Here is a 24,002-nt window from a genome sequence, read left to right on the forward strand (position 1 = left end):
AATTCTACTTTGTAGTTGGCTGTAACAATTCTAAATCTTTTTTAAAAGAATGATAATGATAACAACCTTACACAAGTAACTGCTCTTAAGTTAAAGTTTGTACCCATTTGTAATGTATAGCTGACAATTAGTGCTGCTCAAACGGAAGAGCTCCTGGAAGCATACAGCAGTATTTTTTAAAAAAAGCATCGAATATTGCAAGGGTTAAATGGTTTTCAGGGGAGGCAAGCACATGAACACGAATGTACATAATGCTTTGAAATTTGGCTAAATTACATTTTACGATTTTGCCTAGACTCTAAGACTGCGCTATTATTTGGTTTATGAAAAATGTTTCAGATTAGTAATTCACAAAACTCTGTAGAATATTATTCTTATGCGCTTTGTGTAATCACCAGTTTACGAGTATGGGATGCATCTTAAAGTAAATATTTTATGTTTCTAAATTTTTCGTCATCTTAATTACTGACTAGATTAATTACCGAGAGGTGTTTTCTGATTTAGAAAAAATACTGCAATAAAATTATGTTCTCAAAATTCAGAATCTTGCAGTCATTAAAGCAAAACAGGCGATTGAAATTTTGGGCGTCCAAGCTTTCAATGTCAATATTTCATAAGCTAATTAACGTCAGATGATTCCAAATATGTGCTCGAAACGTTGGGAGCGTCTGCTTCCGAATGAGTTTTGACAATAACTCCTCTGCTGCTTATTTGTTCACAGTGTTTTTCCCATTATATGATGTCGTAAGTTTAATAGCTGTCACTTTTAAGCCGGCCGCGGTGGCCGTGCGGTTCTAGGCGCTGCAGTCCGGAACCGCGGGACTGCTACGGTCGCAGGTTCGAATCCTGCCTCGGGCATGGATGTGTGTGATGTCCTTAGGTTAGTTAGGTTTAAGTAGTTCTAAGTTCTAGGGTACTGATGACCTAAGATGTTAAGTCCCACAGTGCTCAGAGCCATTTGAACCATTTTGTCACTTTTAATTATTCAGGCTTCAAGTGAAAGCAACTGCACCATTAGACTCATGAACATAAATGTAAACAACAGACACATGTTTAATACAGATTATGTCTAAATAAAATTTTACATGTTACTGTACTGATTACATATTATGTGTGCAACTGCATTAGACATAGAATGAGAAACGAAAAGCGAAAAAGTTTTAGCTGACCTTGGGAGCGGGAAATATGAATGGATTAGATCCCCATTTGCTACGTCTCAAGGTGTTTTCAGTGGTCGTTCAGATTGTATCTGCGATGAGGCCAAACAACAACAGCATCGTTGACATATCTGAACATACACGTAGGTTCCAAAGCCGCTGACTCCAAGGTACTTTCCTCGAAGTCTTCCGTAAACAAATTGGCAATAACAGGAGGCAAGCGGCTATCCATCGCAACTCCACCTGACTGCTCACAGTAATTGTCATTCAATAGAAAGTAAGTCGAAGTCAACACATACCGAATTGGGTACGTTAATATGAGTACAACAAACCTTACCTCAGTTAAACGTAACGAATCAGAGGAACACGAGAGAAGAGAGAGACCACATTAAAAGTTACTAGAATATCACTGTCATTTCAGACGCATTGTCTCTAATCTACGTGAGCAATTCGACTATTTCTTAATGTGACACTGACCTACTAATGGGCTCAACAGGATAGCGAGGTGTTTTGCTACACGCTGTGTCGAAGCACCTACATTACTCGCAATCAGCCTAAGAGGGACCCTTCCTCGTGACCTTTAGAAAGCCTTATAACATAGAGAGAACAGCACAATAAGAATTATGACGATAGTCTCCTGTGACAATGAACTTTTCTTCAGGAGCTTGTTAGTTTTTTCTAATTTTTGTGTGTCAGCACCCGTCCTGCGATGCGCTGAGTCAGACAGCAAACAATGCATCTTTCGGACGTAATGCTGCTTTTCGAAAACAACTGTAGCATTACGCTAGACAGTATCCGGATCAAGTCAAAGTGAACGTGAGGCAGCCCTCTCAGCCGCCGTCACATTACACTCGGGCGGACGCGCCCCAGCCAGCATACGACATGGCTCCCTCCTTACCTCCTCTGCAACATTAGAAGGTAGTTTAAAAACAGCCTCTTCAATAAAACTAATAAAAACCATCCAATGGCAAGCGCTTGGGAGTCGTTGCAAAATTTAAGCTCTTCCGTAACACGGATGAAGCTGTGTCGTCAAGAGCCTCCTCCGTGAGATTTATCACAGGTTTCTCCAGATACAGGATTAGATGGCGAGTCACCGAAACGTTCAAACTTCACAAAAGCCGGAAAGTTATAAAATGAAATTCCCAGTCAAACTGCACCGTCCAGCCAATCCCAAGAAAAAGCTGAAGTTTTTGAAGTAATCATTAAATGATGCCGAAACAGTGTCATGTAAACAATATCCAACTGCCGGTGAGTGAGTGTAATAGATCCTTTCACGAACAAGAGACGGGGGGGGGGGGGGGGGGCAGGAGAATTAATGTTGTGTACAACTTTAGCAAAGTTTGGAACAGTATTTTGATGAAGACACCCCAACAAATGCGACAACGCGCATTGTACTCTTACTGTACTACTGAGAAGTTTATCCCACCTCCACAAGCAAGGATACATTTGCTCCCTGTAGAGGTAAATGATGCAGGACCTGGGTGTCTCCCGGCACATAGGATGCTCAAATTAATTACAGGTGTACAACTGGGTGACATCGTCGGCACTTTTTCCTTGAAAATGGCAGCGTGTTCACCTCTCGAAATATCGGCGGCTGTCGTCTGTAACGAATTTGAACGTTGTTTATGCCCAGAAAAACCCAGGACCCACATTATTTACTTCTGATTTACACAATTTTTACACAAACATAAGAATGTAAAACTATACTTTCACGTAAGAATTTGAACAGTGAATGCGTGTAATGTTATGGGAGAAAAGTCGAGTTAAAGAGAGCCGCATGATAATGTCGACATAGCAGTAGGAGCGAACGAGTAAGAAGCGAAAATTCAGTGTCGCACGCAACAGTCGGAGTGAATATTCGTGGTCGTTATTTTGAGACTCTAGTTTTGGTGTTGCATATACGGTTTAGGCACATACCGCAGACGAGGAAGTTAAACTGTAGACGTATTACTGTGCATATCGTAGGCCAACACTTCGGAAATTGAATCTGAAAATACGACTTGCAGCCAGCAGAGTCACGTGGCTGCAGGGTGGAAGGTTTCCAGTGCGCACAACTCGAACTGTGTCAATGCATATCGAGGACCGCATATTTCAAATACAAACGTGGTACACTAAGATGACAAAAGTCTTGGGGTCCGACCTTTGTCCGGAGTAGTGCAGCAACTCGACATGGCAGCAGCAATCTGAACAGCACCTGGTACTCCAGTGACATAACAAACTGTTACAAATCGGTTACTTCAAGGACAGCTCCGAGTCATACGTCCTGTAGTATGCATTTTACTGACGCCAAACCATCCGCGACTTCAATGGTGTCAAACAAGAGCTGATTGGTGGACAGCGAGGAGGTCTGTTTTGTTTTCTGATGAAACCTGGTTCTGCCTCGTTGCTCGTGATGGCTGTGTGTTGCTCTGTTGAAGGCCTGCAACCAACCTGTCTGTGTGCTAGGCGCACTGATCCTGCATGTGTAGTTATGGTCTGGGATGCGATTTCGTATGATAGCTGGAGAACTCTCATGGTTATCCCAAGCACCCTGACTGCAAGACCTGTACGTGAGTCCCGTGATTTGACCTGTTATGCTGCCATTAATTAACATCATTCCAGGGGTGTTTCAGAACAGGATAATGCCTGCCCACGTGCCGCTGTCGTAACTCAACATGCTATACATAGTGTCGACATTTTGCCTTTGTCCGCTCTACCACCAGCTCTGTCTCCAGTCGAGCACATATGGCACATCATCGGACTATAACTGCAGCATCATCCACAAACAGCATCAACCATCCCTGTACTGACCAACCAAGTGCAACAGGAATGGAACTCCATCCCACGAACTGACATCCGACACCTGTACAACACAATGCATACACGTTTCCATGTTTGCATTCTGGTGGTTACACCGGTTGTTAATGTACCAGCATTCCACATTTGCAATGGCTTAGCTCGCGCTTTATTTACCTGTGATTTTGAAGTGTTAAAGACTTAAATATGTTACCTGGATAATTTATTCCCAAAATTTAATAAGTCTATATTAATTATTTTTATGTTGGGATTTTTTTCTGTCATTGTATTGGGGGGGGGAGGGGGGATGTTTCCTTATAATGACAATCTATCGTTAAAGGAGAGAAGTGCACGCACGAAAACGCTACAAGTTTCCACTGGAAAAAACTGAATTTACTGTCTTCTGAAGACCTCACCAAGTCTGCCTTGCTGTTACCAAACACTACCTCCGGCTAGCTGTTTTCTGCGTGTTCTAGTATGAAAGCTTTGTCTATCTAGCAAATGCTAGCTCATTACCTCGTTCTGTTTCTTACAAAAAGCGGAAAACAACAAGACTGATGATTACAAGTCGCTCTGTTTCTTACAAAACGCGGAAAAAAACAACACTGATGTTTACCACTCATTCCCGACTTCATACACCCTGAAATTTTTAAACCACAGCTCTGCCCCATAGGGCCTACGACTTTCGACCCACCTTTGCGAAGCCTGTAAGCAGACTCTCCGACTTTGTGAGCAACTAACATTTCTCCACGAAATTATTTGATTAACCAGTTTCTAAGGCGGAATATACACTGATAAGCAAAAATATTATGAATACTGGCCACTGAGGCGTTCAATGCCGCCTGATGGCATTGTGGGCAGGTGACGCGGTAACAAAAGTATGAAAGCGGAGCAGACACAGAGGGGGCATCACCCTAGCGAAGATATGGGCTGCAAATGGGGAAATCCATTTGAGATATACAGCCTTGGTAAAGGGCATATTATTACTGCACAGAGCCTGTGAACGAGCATCGGACGCTTCCCACGCCCGGGTTCCCGGGTTCGATTCCCGGCGGGGTCAGGGATTTTCTCTGCCTCGTGATGGCTGGGTGTTGTGTGCTGTCCTTAGGTTAGTTAGGTTTAAGTAGTTCTAAGTTCTAGGGGACTTATGACCACAGCAGTTGAGTCCCATAGTGCTCAGAGCCATTTGAACCATTTGAACGAGCATCGGAAATGGCGGAAGTTGGTCGAATGTTCACGTGCTACTGTCATGGGCATCTATGGAAAGACGTAGAAGGACAGTGAAACTACCACTGGGCGCTAAGTGATTGGACGTACACGAATCTGCTCTATTATGTAGGATAGATGGTGAACTGTGGCATCTCTGACGAAAGAGAACAAAACTGGTGCACGTAGAAGTGTTTTGGAGCTCACCATTCATTGTACGTTGCTGAAAATGGAGCTCCAGAGCAGACCGTCCCTAGAATTTCACATGTTGACCCAATGTCATCATCAGTTATGTTTGCTGTGAGCACGGGACCTTCGGTCTTCGACCATCAATCAATGGAAACATGCTGGCACTTCGGGTGAATCAAATTCTTGCTACACTAGATCGATGGCCGTCTCCACAATTGCCGTCAACTATACGAACAGTGGCTCGAAATGTGCAGCGCTCCAAGTATGCAAGCTTGCAGGAGCAGTATTATGCCATGAGAGATAGTCTCCACTTCTTGCATTGGACTTGTGGTAGTAATCAAAGACATACGGACAACTGTGAACCACCTGCATCACTTCATATCTGATAACATCGATGAAGGCAATGTCATCTTTCAGCAGCATAATTGTCCGTGACTCGGAGCCAGAACCATGCTGCAGTGGTCTGAAGAGCATTACAGTGAACTCTCATTGATGTTCGGCGGCACATTCACCTGATGTAAATCCTATGGAATTCACCTGGACCACTACCAGGTGCCATCACTGTGTATGCATTCAGCATTCCGTTTTATACGCGTATTATACGGCCTGTGCGTGGACATCTAATGCTACATACTTACACAAACCTGCCTACTAACTGTCGGATCCATGATGCACAGAATCAGTGATGTATTTTGTTGCAAAGACGGATGAACAAGCTAGGAAGCAGGTGGTCATAAAAGTTTTGGCGCATCAGTATAGGCACTTCATTCGGATATGTCCCAGTAATGCTCATACTACTTATTGAAAGATGCTTCTTTCTGTCAGTCCTCTGAGAAATTTCGTTTTCAAAAGCGTATGGCAAAATACTAGCGTTTCTTTGGAGATCACTTGCCTTTGCAAACAGGAGGCTTTTAGATAGATAAAGGGAAGAATGATCCGTCATCTCTAGGCTCGAGAATGGCACCCATTTCCCGGAAGCTGGATTACTGACGTTAGCGTTCGCAATAGCGACCACCACTAACAGGTAGGAGCAGCCAGGAACTGATACGTAACTGTTTATACATTTAATTAATGTTTTTACTTTTACCATGAATTAAATTTTGGCTCTTATATTCTTGATTTTATTTAGGGAGTTTCACCAGTATTCATAATTTGGGCGATATGATTTGATTAACAGACACTAGTGTTCGTGGCCTATTGTCCGTCCCTGCCCCTAGGTGGAGACTAGCACTGACGAGTGCCACATGCTTTTTACAGATGATGATACTGCGGCCATGGATGCAGAACAAGTTCCTGCTGCAGCTGACCTCCAAAGGACGTGGTGTGTTCAAGTTCGTGAAAGTGATGCAGGACTGGGCCCTTAAGTGCATCGCCATGGGGTCGGCAGCCACAGAGGATGGACCTACCAAGACACGCCAGCGTCTGCTGGAAGCTCTGCTCAAGCCAGGCAATCAGACTGCAATGCCACTCGATGAGGTTCAGGGAGAGGTGAGTCATAGGCAGAGACAATCATCCGTCCTCCATTTTCTCATTGTTTTCCTCTTCCTGCTAATTCTCTACTACCTTGCCCAGGCAGTCCGACTGCAATGCCACTCGATGAGGTTGGGGAGAGGTGAGTCATAGGCAGAGACAATCATCCGTCCTCCATTTTCTCATTGTTTTCCTCTTCCTGCCAATTCTCTACTACCTTGCCCCTTTACACTCCATCCACACCGGTAGCCTCCTCCTCCTCATCCCCATTCGTCTTCTTCTCCTCCCATCTACCTGTTTTTCCAACTTCATTCCTTCTGCACTTCCATCTTCATCTACACTTCTCTTCCTCCTCTCTCACTTTAACCTTATCACTGCATCATTTCTACTTCTTTTTCATTCTTGCTTCACCACTTCATCCAACTCTTCCTCCTCCTGGTCATCATCCATTGTTTTACTCCCCATCACTTTATCCACATCTTCTGACCTTCATTCCTTTTTCCTCATCCGCATCACTTTCTCTCTTGCATCACATTGTCTTACTCATATTTCCACCTTGCCTTCACTTTCCCTCGACCACTTCATCCAACTCTTTCTCTGTCTCATTCTCCTTCATTTCTTCAGCTCCTGTTTCTGCTCCATTTCCATCGCATTTCTTTCATATTCACTTTTCTTCCTCCTCCTTCACTTTATCCTTATCTCTCTCCTAGTTCTACACCTCTTTCAGCTTTCCTCGGACAATTCATCGAAATCTTCCTCTACCTGCCCACCCACCTCTACTTTATTCCCCGCAGCTTCTTCCTCATATTGATCCTTCACCTTCTTTTTCTTATTCCATCCTGAATTCTCCTTTTGCTCCTTTCTTTTCTTCTTCCTTTCTTTTGAATCTTTGGTTCAGTATCACCTTTATTTGCCTCTTTTTATACCTTTTTCTTTCAGCTTGCCTTCATATAATACTGCCTTCTTTGAGTATTATTTTCTCTTACTTTTTTGCTTCGTTTTCGTCCCTTACCCACATTATCTTTCTTCTTCTCCTCCCTTTCTTTCCTCTCCCAGTTCTTTCCTCCTTCTTCTCCCTTCTCCTTCCCTTCACTCCCATCATTATATTTCTCCACTGTCTGTTACACATTTCATTCTACTTTCTTCTCCCACTTCTTTTCTTGTCTTTTTTCTTCATCTTGTTCTTCTATTCTTATCCTATATCATTTACACTCTTATGTCCTCATTTACATCTCTATTCACTATTGCTGTATTCTTAGACTTCTCCTGGTTTTTCGTCTTATCTCTTGTTCCCCTCCTACCCCTTTTCTCTTTGTTGTCCTACTCATTCGCTTCATCCTCCTTTTCCTCCGACCTTTTCTCCCTTATAGCTCTTCATCTTGCCATTTTTCTCCATTTTTCATAGACAAAAAATGTGCTCTTACGAACTAAATCGGTAGGGTGAAAAATTCTCAGCTTGACAATGCATGTTTTTAAAGGAAAAAACACATTTCTTTTTTTACATTGCTCACATAATTATTTTACTCAGTAGATTCCATTAATGAAGAGCAATTTGTTACAATCTGTGAATAAAACCATCTTTCCACTTTCATCAATACTGTACCTGCAACGTGAGAAATTATCACTTTGATCTAGTAACATAGAGTTTATTAATGAAACACTTAAAATAAGAACAACAAACTTAGAAGCAGAAAGACTCTTCCTTTTGTCAAGATACGTGTTTATTGTAGTGAACATTAACTTATCAGTAACCTGTTAGTGATCTTAAAATGTGTATTCATTGGAGGTACAAGAAAAGACGAACCTCAAGTACTTGTTGTTTGTCAGTTCTTCTATTTTACCGAAAATATTACGTCGCATAGCTCAGAAAAGTTCACGTCTTTCGAATGCTTGACATTTTCCCATTTTAAGCACATTAATATGATGGCTATGATTTAACAGTGCTATCATTTGTTTCAACGTCATCTGGGTGCAATAGCCTGCGAACTATCACATATATATATATATATATATATATATATATATATATATATATATATATATATATATGTATATGTATATATAGGGTGTTACAAAAAGGTACGGCCAAACTTTCAGGAAACATTCCTCACACACAAAGAAAGAAAATATGTAATGTGGACATGTGTCCGGAAACGCTTACTTTCCATGTTAGAGCTCATTTTATTACTTCTCTTCAAATCACATTAATCATGGAATGGAAACACACAGTAACAGAACGTACCAGCGTGACTTCAAACACTTTGTTACAGGAAATGTTCAAAATGTCCTCCGTTAGCGAGGATACATGCATCCACCCTGCATCGCATGGAATCCCTGATGCGCTGATGCAGCCCTGGAGAATGGCGTATTGTATCACAGCCGTCCACAATACGAGCACGAAGAGTCTCTACATTTGGTACCGGGGTTGCATAGACAAGAGCTTTCAAATGCCCCCATAAATGAAAGTCAAGAGGGTTGAGGTCAGGAGAGCGTGGAGGCCATGGAATTGGTTCGCCTCTACCAATCCATCGATCACCGAATCTGTTGTTGAGAAGCGTACGAACACTTCGACTGAAATGTGCAGGAGCTCCATCGTGCATGAACCACATGTTGTGTCGTACTTGTAAAGGCACATGTTCTAGCAGCACATGTAGAGTATCCCGTATGAAATCATGGTGGTGAATCGAGGAAGTACAGTACATACTGACAAAACTAAAATGAGCTCTAACATGGAAATTAAGCATTTCCGGACACACGTCCACATAACATCTTTTCATCATTTGTGTGTGAGGAATGCTTCCTGAAAGTTTGGCCGTACCTTTTTGTAACACCCTATATATATTATATATACTGTCTTCATGAAAGAGATATTTTAAAAAAAAGTGGTTTCCTTTCTCAACTAGCATGACATATTTGATATAATATTGCAAATCCACAATACATAATCACAAAAGTTCTCAAACCAAAGATGCATGTTTAAGAAAGATGTTACTAAACTGAAAATTTCTTCCACAAATACAAAGTAGCTTATTTTGTTAGCATATAAACTCTGAATTGGTGGTGTTAATATAGTATGCTCTGTGCAAGATGCATCAAAAGCTTCAGTCTCGTCCAGGAGATTGTGATAATGAATATTGAACACTTTCTGTTTTTCGCTTGTCTGTCCTGTTGGTACGTGAGGTTAGGGCGAGGAACGAAATCAGGGTGAGCAGCAATTCAGCCTAATTTTACTGCTGCTGGTAGCCTTCCAACAGACTTACCTGCTCACCCTATAACAGGAAGAGTATGTAGCGACCCTCCACTCTGTTTTTACGAAAACCCATTTAAATTTTTCGAATTTCAAACATATCTAATGAAATACACCTGTTTAGCTACTGAAACGTTACTAAAGTGCAGCTAATAAATCACCGAGAAGGAAGATAGAGCTGTGATAAATTATATTTTAATCTTTTTCTTGTGGCTCCTCACTGAAAGTGTGGTTCACTGAAAAATATGGCTCATTGGAAGAGTACTTTGTGTCCATGGAGTATGAACCAGGTTTGATTATTTCAATTAGAACACTGAGTATGCTTTAGCCATTTTAATTAACTTTTAAATAGAAAATCTTCACTTTAAAATTGTTTAGGAATATGCAACAACTATAACCACACCACTTATAAAAGGTCAGAACAGGCTCTACAACAGGGTCCAGCAATCATTTTATAACAGCCCAGATCAGAGTCGAATTATTAATGCATATCAAAAGATGTTAGGTCAAGGAGAACATTGATATGAAAGTGACCAATCTGATAGTACACAGAAGTTGCTGTTTAAATATCGATTTTCTACAGTCATAGAAAATCAGACATAGGAAATCTACTTTACAAATGTTTTCAAATTAATAGCTACGCTAAATTATAAAAATAACAATAGTGCCAATAACATTTATTAATTTTAAACATCATTCTACAATTTAGAACAGCGTAATTACTATAAATGGGAAAAAGTCCGTGTATTATCGTGCGATCTGGTTATCTGAGTGTGCTTTTTACTCCGAGTATTTGTATATATTGAGCACTCCAGTTGTTTGTGGGCACCGTCAAGTACAAACATAACGAAAATGAGCCATTCATCAGTTCCATGCAACATCCAGACTGCTTGCTTTTCCCCTGTAACATTTTCATTACATCAAAATGATGCAGAGAATTTAAATCTGTGACGCAAACCATTAAGCCTCCTGACAAGAACAAAATCAAATATGGAATAAGACGATTTATTGTGGAGACTCAGTGGCAAAGTCTTCCTTTGAAAATGGTATCACTACAAAAGTCTGCACCTGACAGCATATCGCAAAGATCAAATTTGGAAAACCATAGAATCAGAACATGCCTTCCCTAAGCGTTCTACGCGAAGTTATGGAGTTTATGGAAATTTTATCTTCATATAAAACGAGAGCTTCACCTTATTCATACTAATAACACTCTTCAAAACATATTTTATGTGCCACGTGGGTCTCGAAATATAAATATTTGAACACTGAGTGTCCATAAAATGGTTCACAGACCAGATTTCAAAATGGCTCTGAACACTATGGGACTTATGAGGTCATCAGTCCCCTAGACTCAGAATTACTTAAACCTAACTAACCTAAGGGCATCACACACATCCGTGACCGAGGCAGGATTCGAACCTGCGACCGTAGCAGCAGCGCGGTTCCGGATTGAAGCGCCTAGAACCGCTCGGCCACAATGGCCGGCGAACACATTCACAGCTTGAAGGTAATACTAACCACATACGGCGCACTGTGCGGTCGTAATTTCGTCATCAGCAATAAAGTCATACAGAAAAGGTGACAACACATATCCTGCACATAGCATAGACATACTTGTTCAGGTGGGACCCAGTTCCATTCCTTATCACATTACTCGTCGTTTCAGAATAGACCTTAAACTAATGACGCCACTATCGCGACCTTGGGACTCCGGGGGCCCCATTTTTTTTTATCAATTGCTGACCCTCGAATCATGAAACGACGCGACGCAGTCATGTTTCGATTCATGAGGGTCAGCAATTGATAAAAAAATGGGGCCCCCTGGGTGCCAAGGTCGCGATGGCGGCGTCACTGTCCCGCCGAGATAATTTGTCCTTTTAGGACAATTATCTGAGCAAGCACCCACGCCAGCAAAAGGTTGCCCGACACGTGCTGTTTGATAACGTAATGTATATAAAAGGTAGTGATTATTTATTTAGTGTAGTCAGCAAAATGTCTTGGATAAATCAGTATTTAAGCACGGGCAACCATGGCTCTATACAATACGACGGAGGTGTTTTATATCCGGGACCTGAAGAAGATATTGAAATGGCGGAAAGAATTCCGTTAACAAATGTTAATCGTTCACGTAGCAGTAATGATATTCGAGCAGTGCAACGAGAGGATGCTGTTACTCGTATACGGTATGGAGATAATCCAACATTCGACGATTTGGATACGAGTGGCGAAACAGTTGAATTTGAACGGGTGCCAGAATCAAGGCCAGAAGAAAGTAATATTGGCGTGCGACGGCGCCGCCCAAATAGACCACGAAATCGTGGTCGAGGTCAACAGAGTTCAGATATAGAAACCGCTAGCGAAACAGTGCCCTTGTTATCTGAAAGTGTCACGGACGGGGCCGCAATTAGCACAGCTGGTGTTACAAGTTCAGGGCAGATAGCGATAGCGGCTGGTGCGACATCTGCTGCCGCCGCAGGTGCTGCTTACGGCGTTAAAAAAGTAGTTGAACGTGTACAGAACAAAGGATATACTTTACCTGGCAGTGATTACGTAGGACCGGGAAATCCTATAAATATAGACGCACTGCGCAGTGGAGCAGATGCCATTGCTAAAGAGCACGACGTAGGATACGATAATCTGCTAAAGGAAGCAAGAGAACGACCATTTACAGAAGAAGAGTTTAGACAACGAGTTCAACAGTTGGATGCCAAAGCTATAATTGATTTCGCAATTGACTGGAGTCATACACGAAATTGGCATTCATTTGTGGGAAAATACGGCCTGAAATTGAAGACAGCTGTTGAACAACGTATTGGAAAAACTTTGTATCCGAAACAACCAAATGCCGAAAAAACAGGTATGTAAATATAATTTATGTTGTGTATCATATATTTTTGGTTTTCATTATTTGATTTTAACGTTTCTTGCCTTCAGAATTATGATATTCCACCGTGGGAACGGTCTAATTGGGAGTTCATGCATGAAGGCCAGAAACGCTATGCCTATGAACAATGGCTAATGTTTCGTGTTCGCCGTGGTTTGCCTATAGATCACGACCGCCCGTCAACATCTGGTTCAGCCACTGGAACAAGTTCTGTAAACGAACATCACGTAGACCACGAGGTATCAGACAGCGAAGAAGACGAAGACGAAGAAGGACCAGAAGAAACACAACAACATTCTGAACCACAACGTTTAGTACCTTATTCTGATAGTGACGAGGGTATGAGTTCGCCAATGCAGGTAGATTCAGGTAAACGTCAGGCTGCAGCAGCTCAATCTGGTGGATCTAAGAAAAAAAAAAAACGTTACCAGGGACTGGAGCACCATCTGCTAACGTACTGGGTGATTCTCCTAATACTCGTGTTGATCCGTTACCTGCTCCTTCTATATTGGATATAGAGGCGTAAGTCCACCCACGTACCTGAGGACCGTCTGCGTTGGTTTACTGTATCTTAACAATTCTGTAGACTGGAAGTGTACCTACTCACAATGTTCTGTAAGATTCTCGAATCCCATATAGTCCATACATGTGGACACCTTCCTATTTATGTGCTGACTGCGTATCTCTCCTTGGTTAAGGGTGTAACATATATGGATAATTGGCCATTTGCTATCTAAAAAATCTCAGATATCACCTTGGTTTACTGCGAGACAATTATCGGAAGACAACTAATTCAGGAAACTGCAACTGTATCATAGCACAATGTGGTATAAACTCATGAAACACTGGGTACGTGGACGATCATGTGGAACGACTGAGAAATTCGTTTTTTCATCTACCACTGGCTGTCGAGAGCATGCCCTTATAGGGACACGTTGCCTATTCTGGCCTCTTATTGGCTAGCATTCGAGGACAGAGACCCCCAGACACCGTGACACAAAGAGTTGTGCCAATCTGAGGGTGAAGGTGCGTGGAGAAAGAAGTACATAGTATGACAGTGCTTTATATCCTGTTTCAATTCTGTGGAAACATTTTCATGAGGCTTGCGATAAGCTGTGGTGCACATTGCACAGTGGCAAGTTAATGAAAAATAGTGTGGCATCCTTCAAAAATACTCATTGCTGGTAGATGAGCAGACTGCTAAAATCATTCCGACCCTTGCTGCAGTCAAGGTCAGTGTGATCAATGGACCTACGACCATGCGATATACAGGGTGATTCACAAAGATAAGCATATATTTTAATATGTTATTCTACAACTAAAACTAAAGAAAAAAATTCATTTAAACATAGGTCAGAAAATGTTTAGTTACGGAATTAGGGCTAATTGAAGATTTTGCCTGAAATTTAACAACTTCGCTAATATGAAGCCATCGCAAAACCGTACGAGGTTAAAGTAAAGCAAGATTTCCATTTATTTTGTTGTTATCGGTCTGATGAATCTAATAACGCATGTCCCAGACGTGTATGTGCAGTAGTTTTCCAGAACATTCAGAGAAACAAAGATTATTATAAAAGTAAACTTGTTTACTTCCCATTAAGATTGCAGAAACGTTTATGTCATTGTTGGCAACCGTTAGTGAGCTGTTTCAGAGTTTCCTAACCTTCAAACGAGTTAGTTTTCTGTATTGTTCAGTGAAAGAACATAATAACAACAGTGTATTTAAGTGAAACCACATAGTAAGTGTTGTACTTTGTAGATTATTTATGAAACAGGGATGCATTTCAAATTTACGACAGAGGAATACGCCGATATGTTGTTTATTTTTTATTTTATTTTTCCAAAATTAAATTGTCTACAACTTCTGTTGAAAACTTTGTGCAATTGTCTGAAATTTACAGAACAAATTGGGTCAAGTAGCTAATAAATTAAAAATTTTACGAGATTACTTCATTGCTTCTATTGATGTACTGGAAAACTACTGTAAATACACGTCTGGGACATGTTGTATTAGATTTCCCAGATATATAACAACAAAATAAATGGAAATCGTGCTTTGCTTTAACCTCGTACAGCTTTGCGATGGCTTCATGTTAGCGAAGTTGCTAAATCTACGGCAAAATCTTTTAAGCAGTAACTCCGCAAGTAAACATTTGCGGACCTGTGTTTATATGAACTTTTTTCTTTAGTTTTATTTGTAGAATAACATATTAAAATATTTGCATATCTTCGTGAATCACCCTGCATTTTGCATAAGGGACACAACGGGAGAGAACGAAACATTAGTGAAGTGGGCCTGACAAGTACACACATTCACTTGTAATGCCCGTGTGAAACGTCTGGCTCTTATGTAAAGTCCACGCAATCACGTCTTCGGCTGTAGAATTCACTGGAGATGACTCGAAGAATGAACCTAAGTCGTACTCTGAACTCTGTCGCACTGCTTAAGTCAAATATAAAAATGGGTTGTTGCATAATTCTTAGTGGTCAGTTGTAAGCAATGGTTGGACCTGGTGCTGGCTGAGCGAGTCGAAGCCGACGTAGCGTTGGTGGCGTCAGGCGAAGTCATGGTCGTCAGGTGAGTGGCAGCTGCGTGGTGACCGGGCACTGGCTCGTGGAGCATATGGGGTCGCACTTACGAGGCTGTGGTTGATGGCAGGGGGCGACCGCTGAGGTCGATGGCTAGGTGGCCCGGAAGTGCTGCTGGCAATGCTCTCTCTATTGCGTTGAGCTATCCGGATAACTGCCGGTAAATATGATTATGTTTACTGATAGTGGATTTGGAGTCCCTGGCCCATTATAAGGACACGTTTATGCACCTCAGGCACGCCACACGTCCTGCTCGGCAGAATCCTTGTTACATCTACGCTGAAGCCTCCCTGATAAGTGCTCGCCTGGAGTAATTACCTTGCAGCTGTTCACATAGCTCGCAGTCAAACACGGCCTCGCTGATGTGACGTTGAAGAGGCCAATCATGGCTACAGTTCGAGGCCATGTGGCGATGCTCACGGCTCGTAATACAAACCATCTTCGTATCATCGCCTGGCGAGGGTCACAGCGAGCAGCGATGCTGTGGTTCAAATGGGCCGTTAAGGCTCCGCAGGCTTACCTTGCTGCCGCCAGGACAAGCCGGCGACCAGTGAGTAGCGACATGGCAACAAAAATCCGCTCTAAACATTGCTGGGACCACAAGAAATAGGACCTACACTACTGGCCATTAAAATTGCTACACCACGAAGATGACATGCTACAGACGCGAAATTTAACCGACAGGAAGAAGATGATGTTGCGAGGTGCCGGGGCTAGCAGTGTATTTATCACTAAGTTCTACTAGAATCCACATATGTAAATCATGCTCTAAGCCCCCCCTATTCTAACTCCGACTTTTGCTGTTGCACAAGGATAAAAGAAATACGCAAACTGACTCTAATCAACCCTGCTAGTGGAGTAGAAGAGAGTTTGGCACCTGCAATAATTTAATTTGATAAATAAGTTAAATAAACCAAGGTTTCATTAGCATAGTGAGGAATGATAGGGTTGCTCTATCGATTAACAGAATGAAAGTTCTGTCCAAAATAACAATATGATTTATTAAGATTAAACACAGAATAGTAAAAGAAATACAGGAAATATTTATAAAACATAAAATTGGCTAAAATTGGAGATTCATGCAAACACTATAAAGGTGAAGTTGTCCCTAACTTAGATCGTGAGGTTTAAGACGAAGTGGTATGTGGAGCCAATTCCTTTCCACTCAAATCTCAAGAGAGACACACAGCTAACCCAACAGTAATTGCTGCTACTCGAAACAAAACAAAGTTAGAAAAGGATGAACAGGCGCGCTCTGCTGAGCTCTGATTGTCACCTAGGAAAATCCCTATCTGCCGGTGCTGCGGACGTACATTACCAAACGGTCTTCTTATCTCCCAGAACACGATCTGGCGTACCGCAGGCGAGGGCTGGTTGCTTCGACGTCCTCGACCGAAAGGCGACTGCCGACTACCCAGAGCACCCGTACAGGCCGAACACACAACATTCCCGCCCCCACGACAGTGGCCGTGGTTACGTTCCAATCAGCAACTCGAAAACCGGCGGAAATTCCACTCCATTGCCGGAGCACTACCATTCCACCAATGGAGATTCTTGGCGCCAATTTCTGTGCTGATTTTGCTCCGTCACGGAGCTATGCCCTGAGCAAGCCAATCACGGTTCCTATTTTGCAGAAAGCGCGGGAATTTTCCCGCCACAGCTGCCTGGGTACATAAGTCATTCCCACGCCTCGCTGGTAGCCCGCAAGAAAGTGTTTTCGCTAAGCTTCTGCGAAGCAACGGAACCTCCAGCCCAGCCGCCACTTCCGGCTCCCGCGGGCGCGTCTCCTGACAATGTCGGCGTCCGGAAAGTATTCACTCGACCCCCCACACCTGTCGGCCTACTCTTTCAAAGTCAGAAGAGCCCGCCTGTCACTGGACCACCCGGGTGGCGAGAGACGCTGCATGGGAAGTCCGCGTGTGAAGGAATAGCAACGGAACCTCCACCGCATGCAACTAGAGAGGAGAATCGTAAGATAGAAATATGAGAGGGGGCTCATGCCACCTCTCATGGCCCCTACGCCATTTTAGATTGTAATTGGTGAGCGGTTGGCTCACTTAGGAGCAAGGTAGTGAGTCAATCGCCCAAGAACAATCTTACAAAGTGACTCCACATGCCGCACTCTATAAAAAAAATCACTTCAACTGAAAAATGCAGCTCATAGAGGGAGGATTATTTATGATGTAGCCAACTTCACCTTCTTAATATGGAACACTAACACTCACATCACACATCCATACCCAGGGAGCCCCTTCCAAACACCGATTCACACAGATATTCACTCTCTAAATATGGCCCGGGCATGTGAGCCAAATATGGAGCAATTTATTCTTTACAATCAAAGTTGTAGTGCTCCGCAATTGAATGCCCAAGATTTTACAACAATTTGAATCATGAAACTAACCTGAACTCACTCTCACATGATACTATTTAAGTTAACAATCTCTTTGTGAGCTTTCAGAATCTAATTACAACCTCCGATTCATTCTGTCTCCCTGCAGCAAGAATAACCTTTACAAAATGTTCCCTGAACTGATGGTCCATTCACAATGACAGTGGTGGTATCTGCTTCAGTTTATGGGGACTTCAGGCACACTGTTCGCATACACACAACAATAAATACAAAATACAAAAAAAAACATGGTGTGGAGAACAATACAGTAATTTGTAATAAGAATTACAGTGTAAAAACACAAACACATACAAGGTATAACATACATTACAAAACCAACATTAGAGAAAGAAATTTAAGAAAGAAAAGAAAAAAAAAACAAGGTTCATGGGGCATCAAGTTGTGCGTGCACATTGCACAATGTTCACGACTGTGCTGAGAATGAGGCACTAAATCACATTGTTAGAAATATTCGAAGCACTTCACACATTACACCTTACTGACATCACATAGGGCTAAACGTCGGGTGTTGTTGCTATGTTGTTGAAACGGCAGTAGGGTATGCTGGAGCATCTGCAGTACTCTGTTGAGATTGGACCAAGACCCACCCATATGATGACGGCAGTATGGTAGGAAGACACAGTGATAGGCTCTCCTCACGTCGATTAATTGTCTCTGAGGTCTACTTGTTGGGATACATCACTAGTCTAGGCCTCTTCTCTCGCTGGACAGTACTTTATGTTTCCCAATATTGCAGTTCGACGAGGGATGATGGCACGTGGAGTGACTATTGTTAAAACTGCTCTCTAATAGAGAGGAGAAGTAAGAAATGAGACCATACATTTGTTAGTGTGGCACGATACTGCTTTGTGTATGCAGATCGGCCAATGCTAGTGAGTTGTAAAAACCCAAACAGGTGAGTATAGAGCGTCCCTTTCTGTCCTGAGGCACATGAGGCGCAGGTTCTGACACGATATGTGATCTTCTTCGTGTACTCACGACAACGTTGTCTGCCGCAGGGAATCCCTCCAAACGGCTGCCGCGTCTGGAGAGCTAGCAGGCTGTCGCGTGTGGGTCGCGTGTCAGTGTCAACGGCCAGCCTCACTTTCGCTTGTGGCCTGGCGAGGGTCCCGCGTAATCCCTCAGGTATGCGGCCGGGTGACTGTCAGCCTGTGGACCGGATGCTCTCGCCCTTCACGTCAGTTGGGGTGCTGACGCTCTTTTCTTGCAGGTAGCCGTAGACCTCTTGTTCCCGCTCCGGCCGGCCTCCGCATTGCCACGATCCTCGTCATCTGCACAGTTCTTACAAAAATCTTATGCCTAACTTTTTCCCATGACCTTCTATGTTATAATAAATTTACATAATGAAACATTGATGGTCTGTCATTTCAGACACTCTTATTTTACTTTTATAGTTATTAATCTATGGCAATCATTATAACATCTAATCTAGACATGGAAATAATTTATTTTGATATATGTGTAGAGACCAATCTCAGTATGTACATGGTGTGTGATAACTGATGCTTTGTAATGGATGAACAACTAAATGTGCGGGCCCGCACTAATATTACTATTAATTACATAGATCGACAGTAGACATGCTCAAGAATTAACTACCATATGTCAACGATCTACATTCTATGTCTTCTGAATAAATTATGTTCTTATGCAGGCTGAAGTTTTACTGAACTATAAAGACATGCAACTATTCTACGTTCGCTCGCCGGTCGTCCCTCCATCTCGGGTCTGTGATTTGATGACCTGAAAAATAACATCCCAACAGGCGCGCCAAACATTTGTGGTAGAAAACCCCCACAATATTAATCTAGTTATTGTTAAATCCTACAGTTTAACTTATCTTAGTATATCGTACTGTCACTTTTATTTATTTATTTATTTATTTATTATTTTTTTTTTTACCTTATACAATACTCTTACATAATTCCTGTTACGTTGAGATGTCTCGCTGCTCGCCGCTATTGACGACAGTGATGTGCGCGCCGTACGACATGACCTCCGAGTTTTCATTACGCCTCACTGAAACTCCAGAGACTGGGTTAGCCATGGCTATACACGACAATAAATTTATAGTTGCAACTTCCTTCTCTATCTGATGCGGTTTTCGGGATCAAAGCACACCTTTCCAGAAGCAATGTAATATGACCAAGCCAGGACTGGTTCCTGTTAAGGATTCAGTCGCCCAACACACGCCAGCTACACAGTTTGTCACGAATATCCAAGTATAAGTCCCTGGTTATTCATCTGTGACAGTCACGAGCAGCACACTAAATCCCCAACCAGCACATTGGCATGGTAGGCTTTATGCTCGCATTTCTCTCGTCTAGGGCACCATTGGAGTAAAACGCTCACAGGATCACCCCGACTTGCAAGACAACGATGCTGGCGCAGCTCTGCAAAAAAAAACTATACTGCCCATATTCATCCTCGAAATCACGCAATATACCACAATCTTGCAGTGCACTGACGCGTGCCTGCAAGCATTGGTATGAACGATTCACGAACTGGTTGTGGCCGCTATTGAGCGTATCACGACTTCTCAGAACGCTTCTAAGAGCACGTTCTTGTATGCGCCCGTTTGTGCAACATCTCGTCACTCATCATTATCCCTCAACATGGACACCAGATAGGAATGGACAAAAACATTGCTCATGAAAAGGTAGTGTCTCCTACTCCATCGACATTGGAGATCGCGAACATAAACAAAAAGAGGATAGCAGCAGTAAATTCTTATGTGAGACAATGCAGCGTGTTAATAATTTAACAATCTTAATCTATTAATGCAACAATTATTGTTCCCCGAAGAAAGGTTCATATATTTGCCTATTCTACTATGTACACCACTGAAACTACTATTATTCCACGAACTTCTGTGTGTGAGAGATGTGGTGGAATCCTATGGACTAGCGTCAATCCCTTCTTAGACTCCCCCTCCTCTGACGTGCATTAGGATTCGGAGGTCTAATTTCAATCTCCTGGTTCTCCTGTTGTCCTTGATTTCGCTCTCTCCAATTACGGTCGCTTTGCCGTTCGCCATTCCTCCTGTCCCAGGTTCCTTGTCTAGATTGACCCTGTTCCCTAACGTTCTCGTTTCCGTGTCTCTGGTTTCCATAATCTTGAATTGCGTAACCTTGATTTCCGTAACCCTGGTTTCCTAACTGACGAGCGCGATTATGCGATCTGTTGTCGTCTGCCCTTGCTGGCCCGTGGTATTTGTTATTTTGCGCCTTCTTCCTGTCCTTTGCGTCTTGTTTATCGAAGACTACTTCGAGTTCGCGCAATAGACTCTTGAATGCTTCTATGTCGGATCCACACTTGCCGACAAGTGTCTGTTGATACCTAACAGGCAATTTGGAAAAACAAAATTTGATGATTTCTCCCTTGCTATATGGACTATCTAAAAACTGATTCTTCTTAAGTAAATCATCAAAAAATTTGGTTGCGCTCCTATGCCCGGACACTTCCAGTTCAGGACAAAATATTATTTCCTCTTTAATCCTGTCTTGCGTTTCCTTTGACCAGTAGATCCCCAGGAACGCATCAACAAATTCCTGATAAGTCTGACACGTCGCTGCCACATCCCGCATCTTTTCCGCGGCTTGGCCTTCGATGTGTCCACACATGAATTCTAATTTTGCCAGGGTTGGCCATGATGACGGTAATGAGTTTGTAAACTGCATCACCCAGCTCTTGGGATGCATCGACCCTCCATTATCTCTGAACTTTTGGAATTTTAGTATCGACAGGAAGTGCTTGTGATCAAAATCCTGTCCGATCCTCGCACGGGTGTTGTCACTCGTTTCCGATACTTGCACGTCTGCTGAGTGTCCTGATCTGCCTTGCTGATAACTGTGATGTGCTACCTCTGTATCACAATGGCAGTGGCACTCAGAATTCACTCTCCTAAGTGGGCTACAATTATTGGAGCTATTACTAGGTGTTTCTGCGTGTGCATTGTTAGTTCCGCACTCTGTCACTGGGCTAGAGCACGGCGGGCTTTTCCTCGGAGACACAATTCTGTGTACTCCATCATGAGTATCCGAACGCGCAGTGCTCGTGTGCCCGTTTTGCTCTAGTTTTGCTATCCGTCTCTCTACTCCTTTCATTCGTTTCGTGATGTTCGTAACCGCAATATTACCTTGGGTTTTTAAGTACGCTAGGGATTTTGAGTGGGCTTGTGTCGCACGTCGCAAGCGACCTACAAGTTGAGAAGTTACTTTTGCGATTTTCATTGCCCCTGTTGCTGCCGTTTGGGCTAGGCCTGCTACTTTTTGTGCTACCATTGACAATTGTTTTGCTTCTCCACATTCTTTCTTTATTGTTAGTAATTCCCCACGAATTTCCCCTATATGCGAAATTATAGTCTGAGTGTCCTTCTTACGCTGTTTCTCATCTTCTTCTTTCATTGATCGTAGGAAGCTCAGTACTGGGTTAATGTCATCTTTTTCATCCTCGTCACACATGGGCGATGTAACTCTGGACACCTGGGCGCTAGAGCTCTGACGTGACCGAGCTGGCCCCTGTCTGCTCTCGTTCGTTTGCTTATAAACTTCTGCTGCCGTCTCGACCTGTGTGCCTGTCTCTGTTTCATCCTCTACCTCGCTATCATAATCACGGTCGCGACGTTGCTCTAAGATCGCGTCCAAATCGCCGTCCTCATCAATGACCCTGTCGTCCTGTCCTGCTAAAAATGTTCCCATCTCACCTCCGAACCTATCCCCGTCAGTAACGTGTCCCTTATCCATTATAGTATCCACTTTTGTTTTAGCTTCGCTCACCAATAGTCAAGAATTACTTCTCGTGATCATTCATGAGAAACAAAATTTATCTAAAATACACAGTAAAAATAATCTACTCCCTGTGTTTTTACACATAGACATAAAATTTCAACAACGCTGTAATCACAAACGCAATTTGATGTGGTACAGAAACCGCACACAAATCCGACAAAGTGCGATGTGGTACGGACACCACATCAACGAAACACAAAAACAATGAACAAACAAAAATATATACACTGAAAACAATAACTGTAATCATGCGCCGCTACTTAAAACTAAACGCGGAACAACCAGAAAAAAGAACTAGGGTATTAATTATTAAAAAAAAGTAAAGAAAAAAATTGAATGTTCCTACTAAGAATCCTGTTTGCTTATCAGAGATTCACAGGAAAGATCCGAGGCCAAGGGTCGCCATTTTATGCGAGGTGCCGGGGCTAGCAGTGTATTTATCACTAAGTTCTACTAGAATCCACATATGTAAATCATGCTCTAAGCCCCTCCTATTCTAACTCCGACTTTTGCTGTTGCACAAGGATAAAAGAAATACGCAAACTGACTCTAATCAACCCTGCTAGTGGAGTAGAAGAGAGTTTGGCACCTGCAATAATTTAATTTGATAAATAAGTTAAATAAACCAAGGTTTCATTAGCATAGTGAGGAATGATAGGGTTGCTCTATCGATTAACAGAATGAAAGTTCTGTCCAAAATAACAATATGATTTATTAAGATTAAACACAGAATAGTAAAAGAAATACAGGAAATATTTATAAAACATAAAATTGGCTAAAATTGGAGATTCATACAAACACTATAAAGGTGAAGTTGTCCCTAACTTAGATCGTGAGGTTTAAGACGAAGTGGTATGTGGAGCCAATTCCTTTCCACTCAAATCTCAAGAGAGACACACAGCTAACCCAACAGTAATTGCTGCTACTCGAAACAGAACAAAGTTAGAAAAGGATGAACAGGCGCGCTCTGCTGAGCTCTGATTGTCACCTAGGAAAATCCCTATCTGCCGGTGCTGCGGACGTACATTACCAAACGGTCTTCTTATCTCCCAGAACACGATCTGGCGTACCGCAGGCGAGGGCTGGTTGCTTCGACGTCCTCGACCGAAAGGCGACTGCCGACTACCCAGAGCACCCGTACAGGCCGAACACACAACATTCCCGCCCCCACGACAGTGGCCGTGGTACGTTCCAATCAGCAACTCGAAAACCGGCGGAAATTCCACTCCATTGCCGGAGCACTACCATTCCACCAATGGAGATTCTTGGCGCTAATTTC

General features: G+C 42.6%; 1 protein-coding gene across 3 annotated transcripts in view; it reads left to right on the top strand.

Annotated features, from left to right (window-relative positions):
• The window catches only part of LOC126198470 (cytochrome P450 4C1-like), a 130,184-nt gene that overhangs the window by 63,287 nt on the left and 42,895 nt on the right, over positions 1 to 24,002 (top strand). For all 3 annotated transcript variants that reach the window (XM_049934816.1, XM_049934818.1, XM_049934817.1), the window contains one exon: positions 6,585 to 6,815. In XM_049934816.1, the coding sequence (XP_049790773.1) occupies positions 6,585 to 6,815 (231 nt within the window). The remainder of the gene's footprint in view (positions 1 to 6,584; positions 6,816 to 24,002) is intronic.

Source organism: Schistocerca nitens, chromosome 8, assembly GCF_023898315.1.
Source record: "Schistocerca nitens isolate TAMUIC-IGC-003100 chromosome 8, iqSchNite1.1, whole genome shotgun sequence".
NCBI classification, from domain to species: Eukaryota; Metazoa; Arthropoda; class Insecta; order Orthoptera; family Acrididae; genus Schistocerca; species Schistocerca nitens.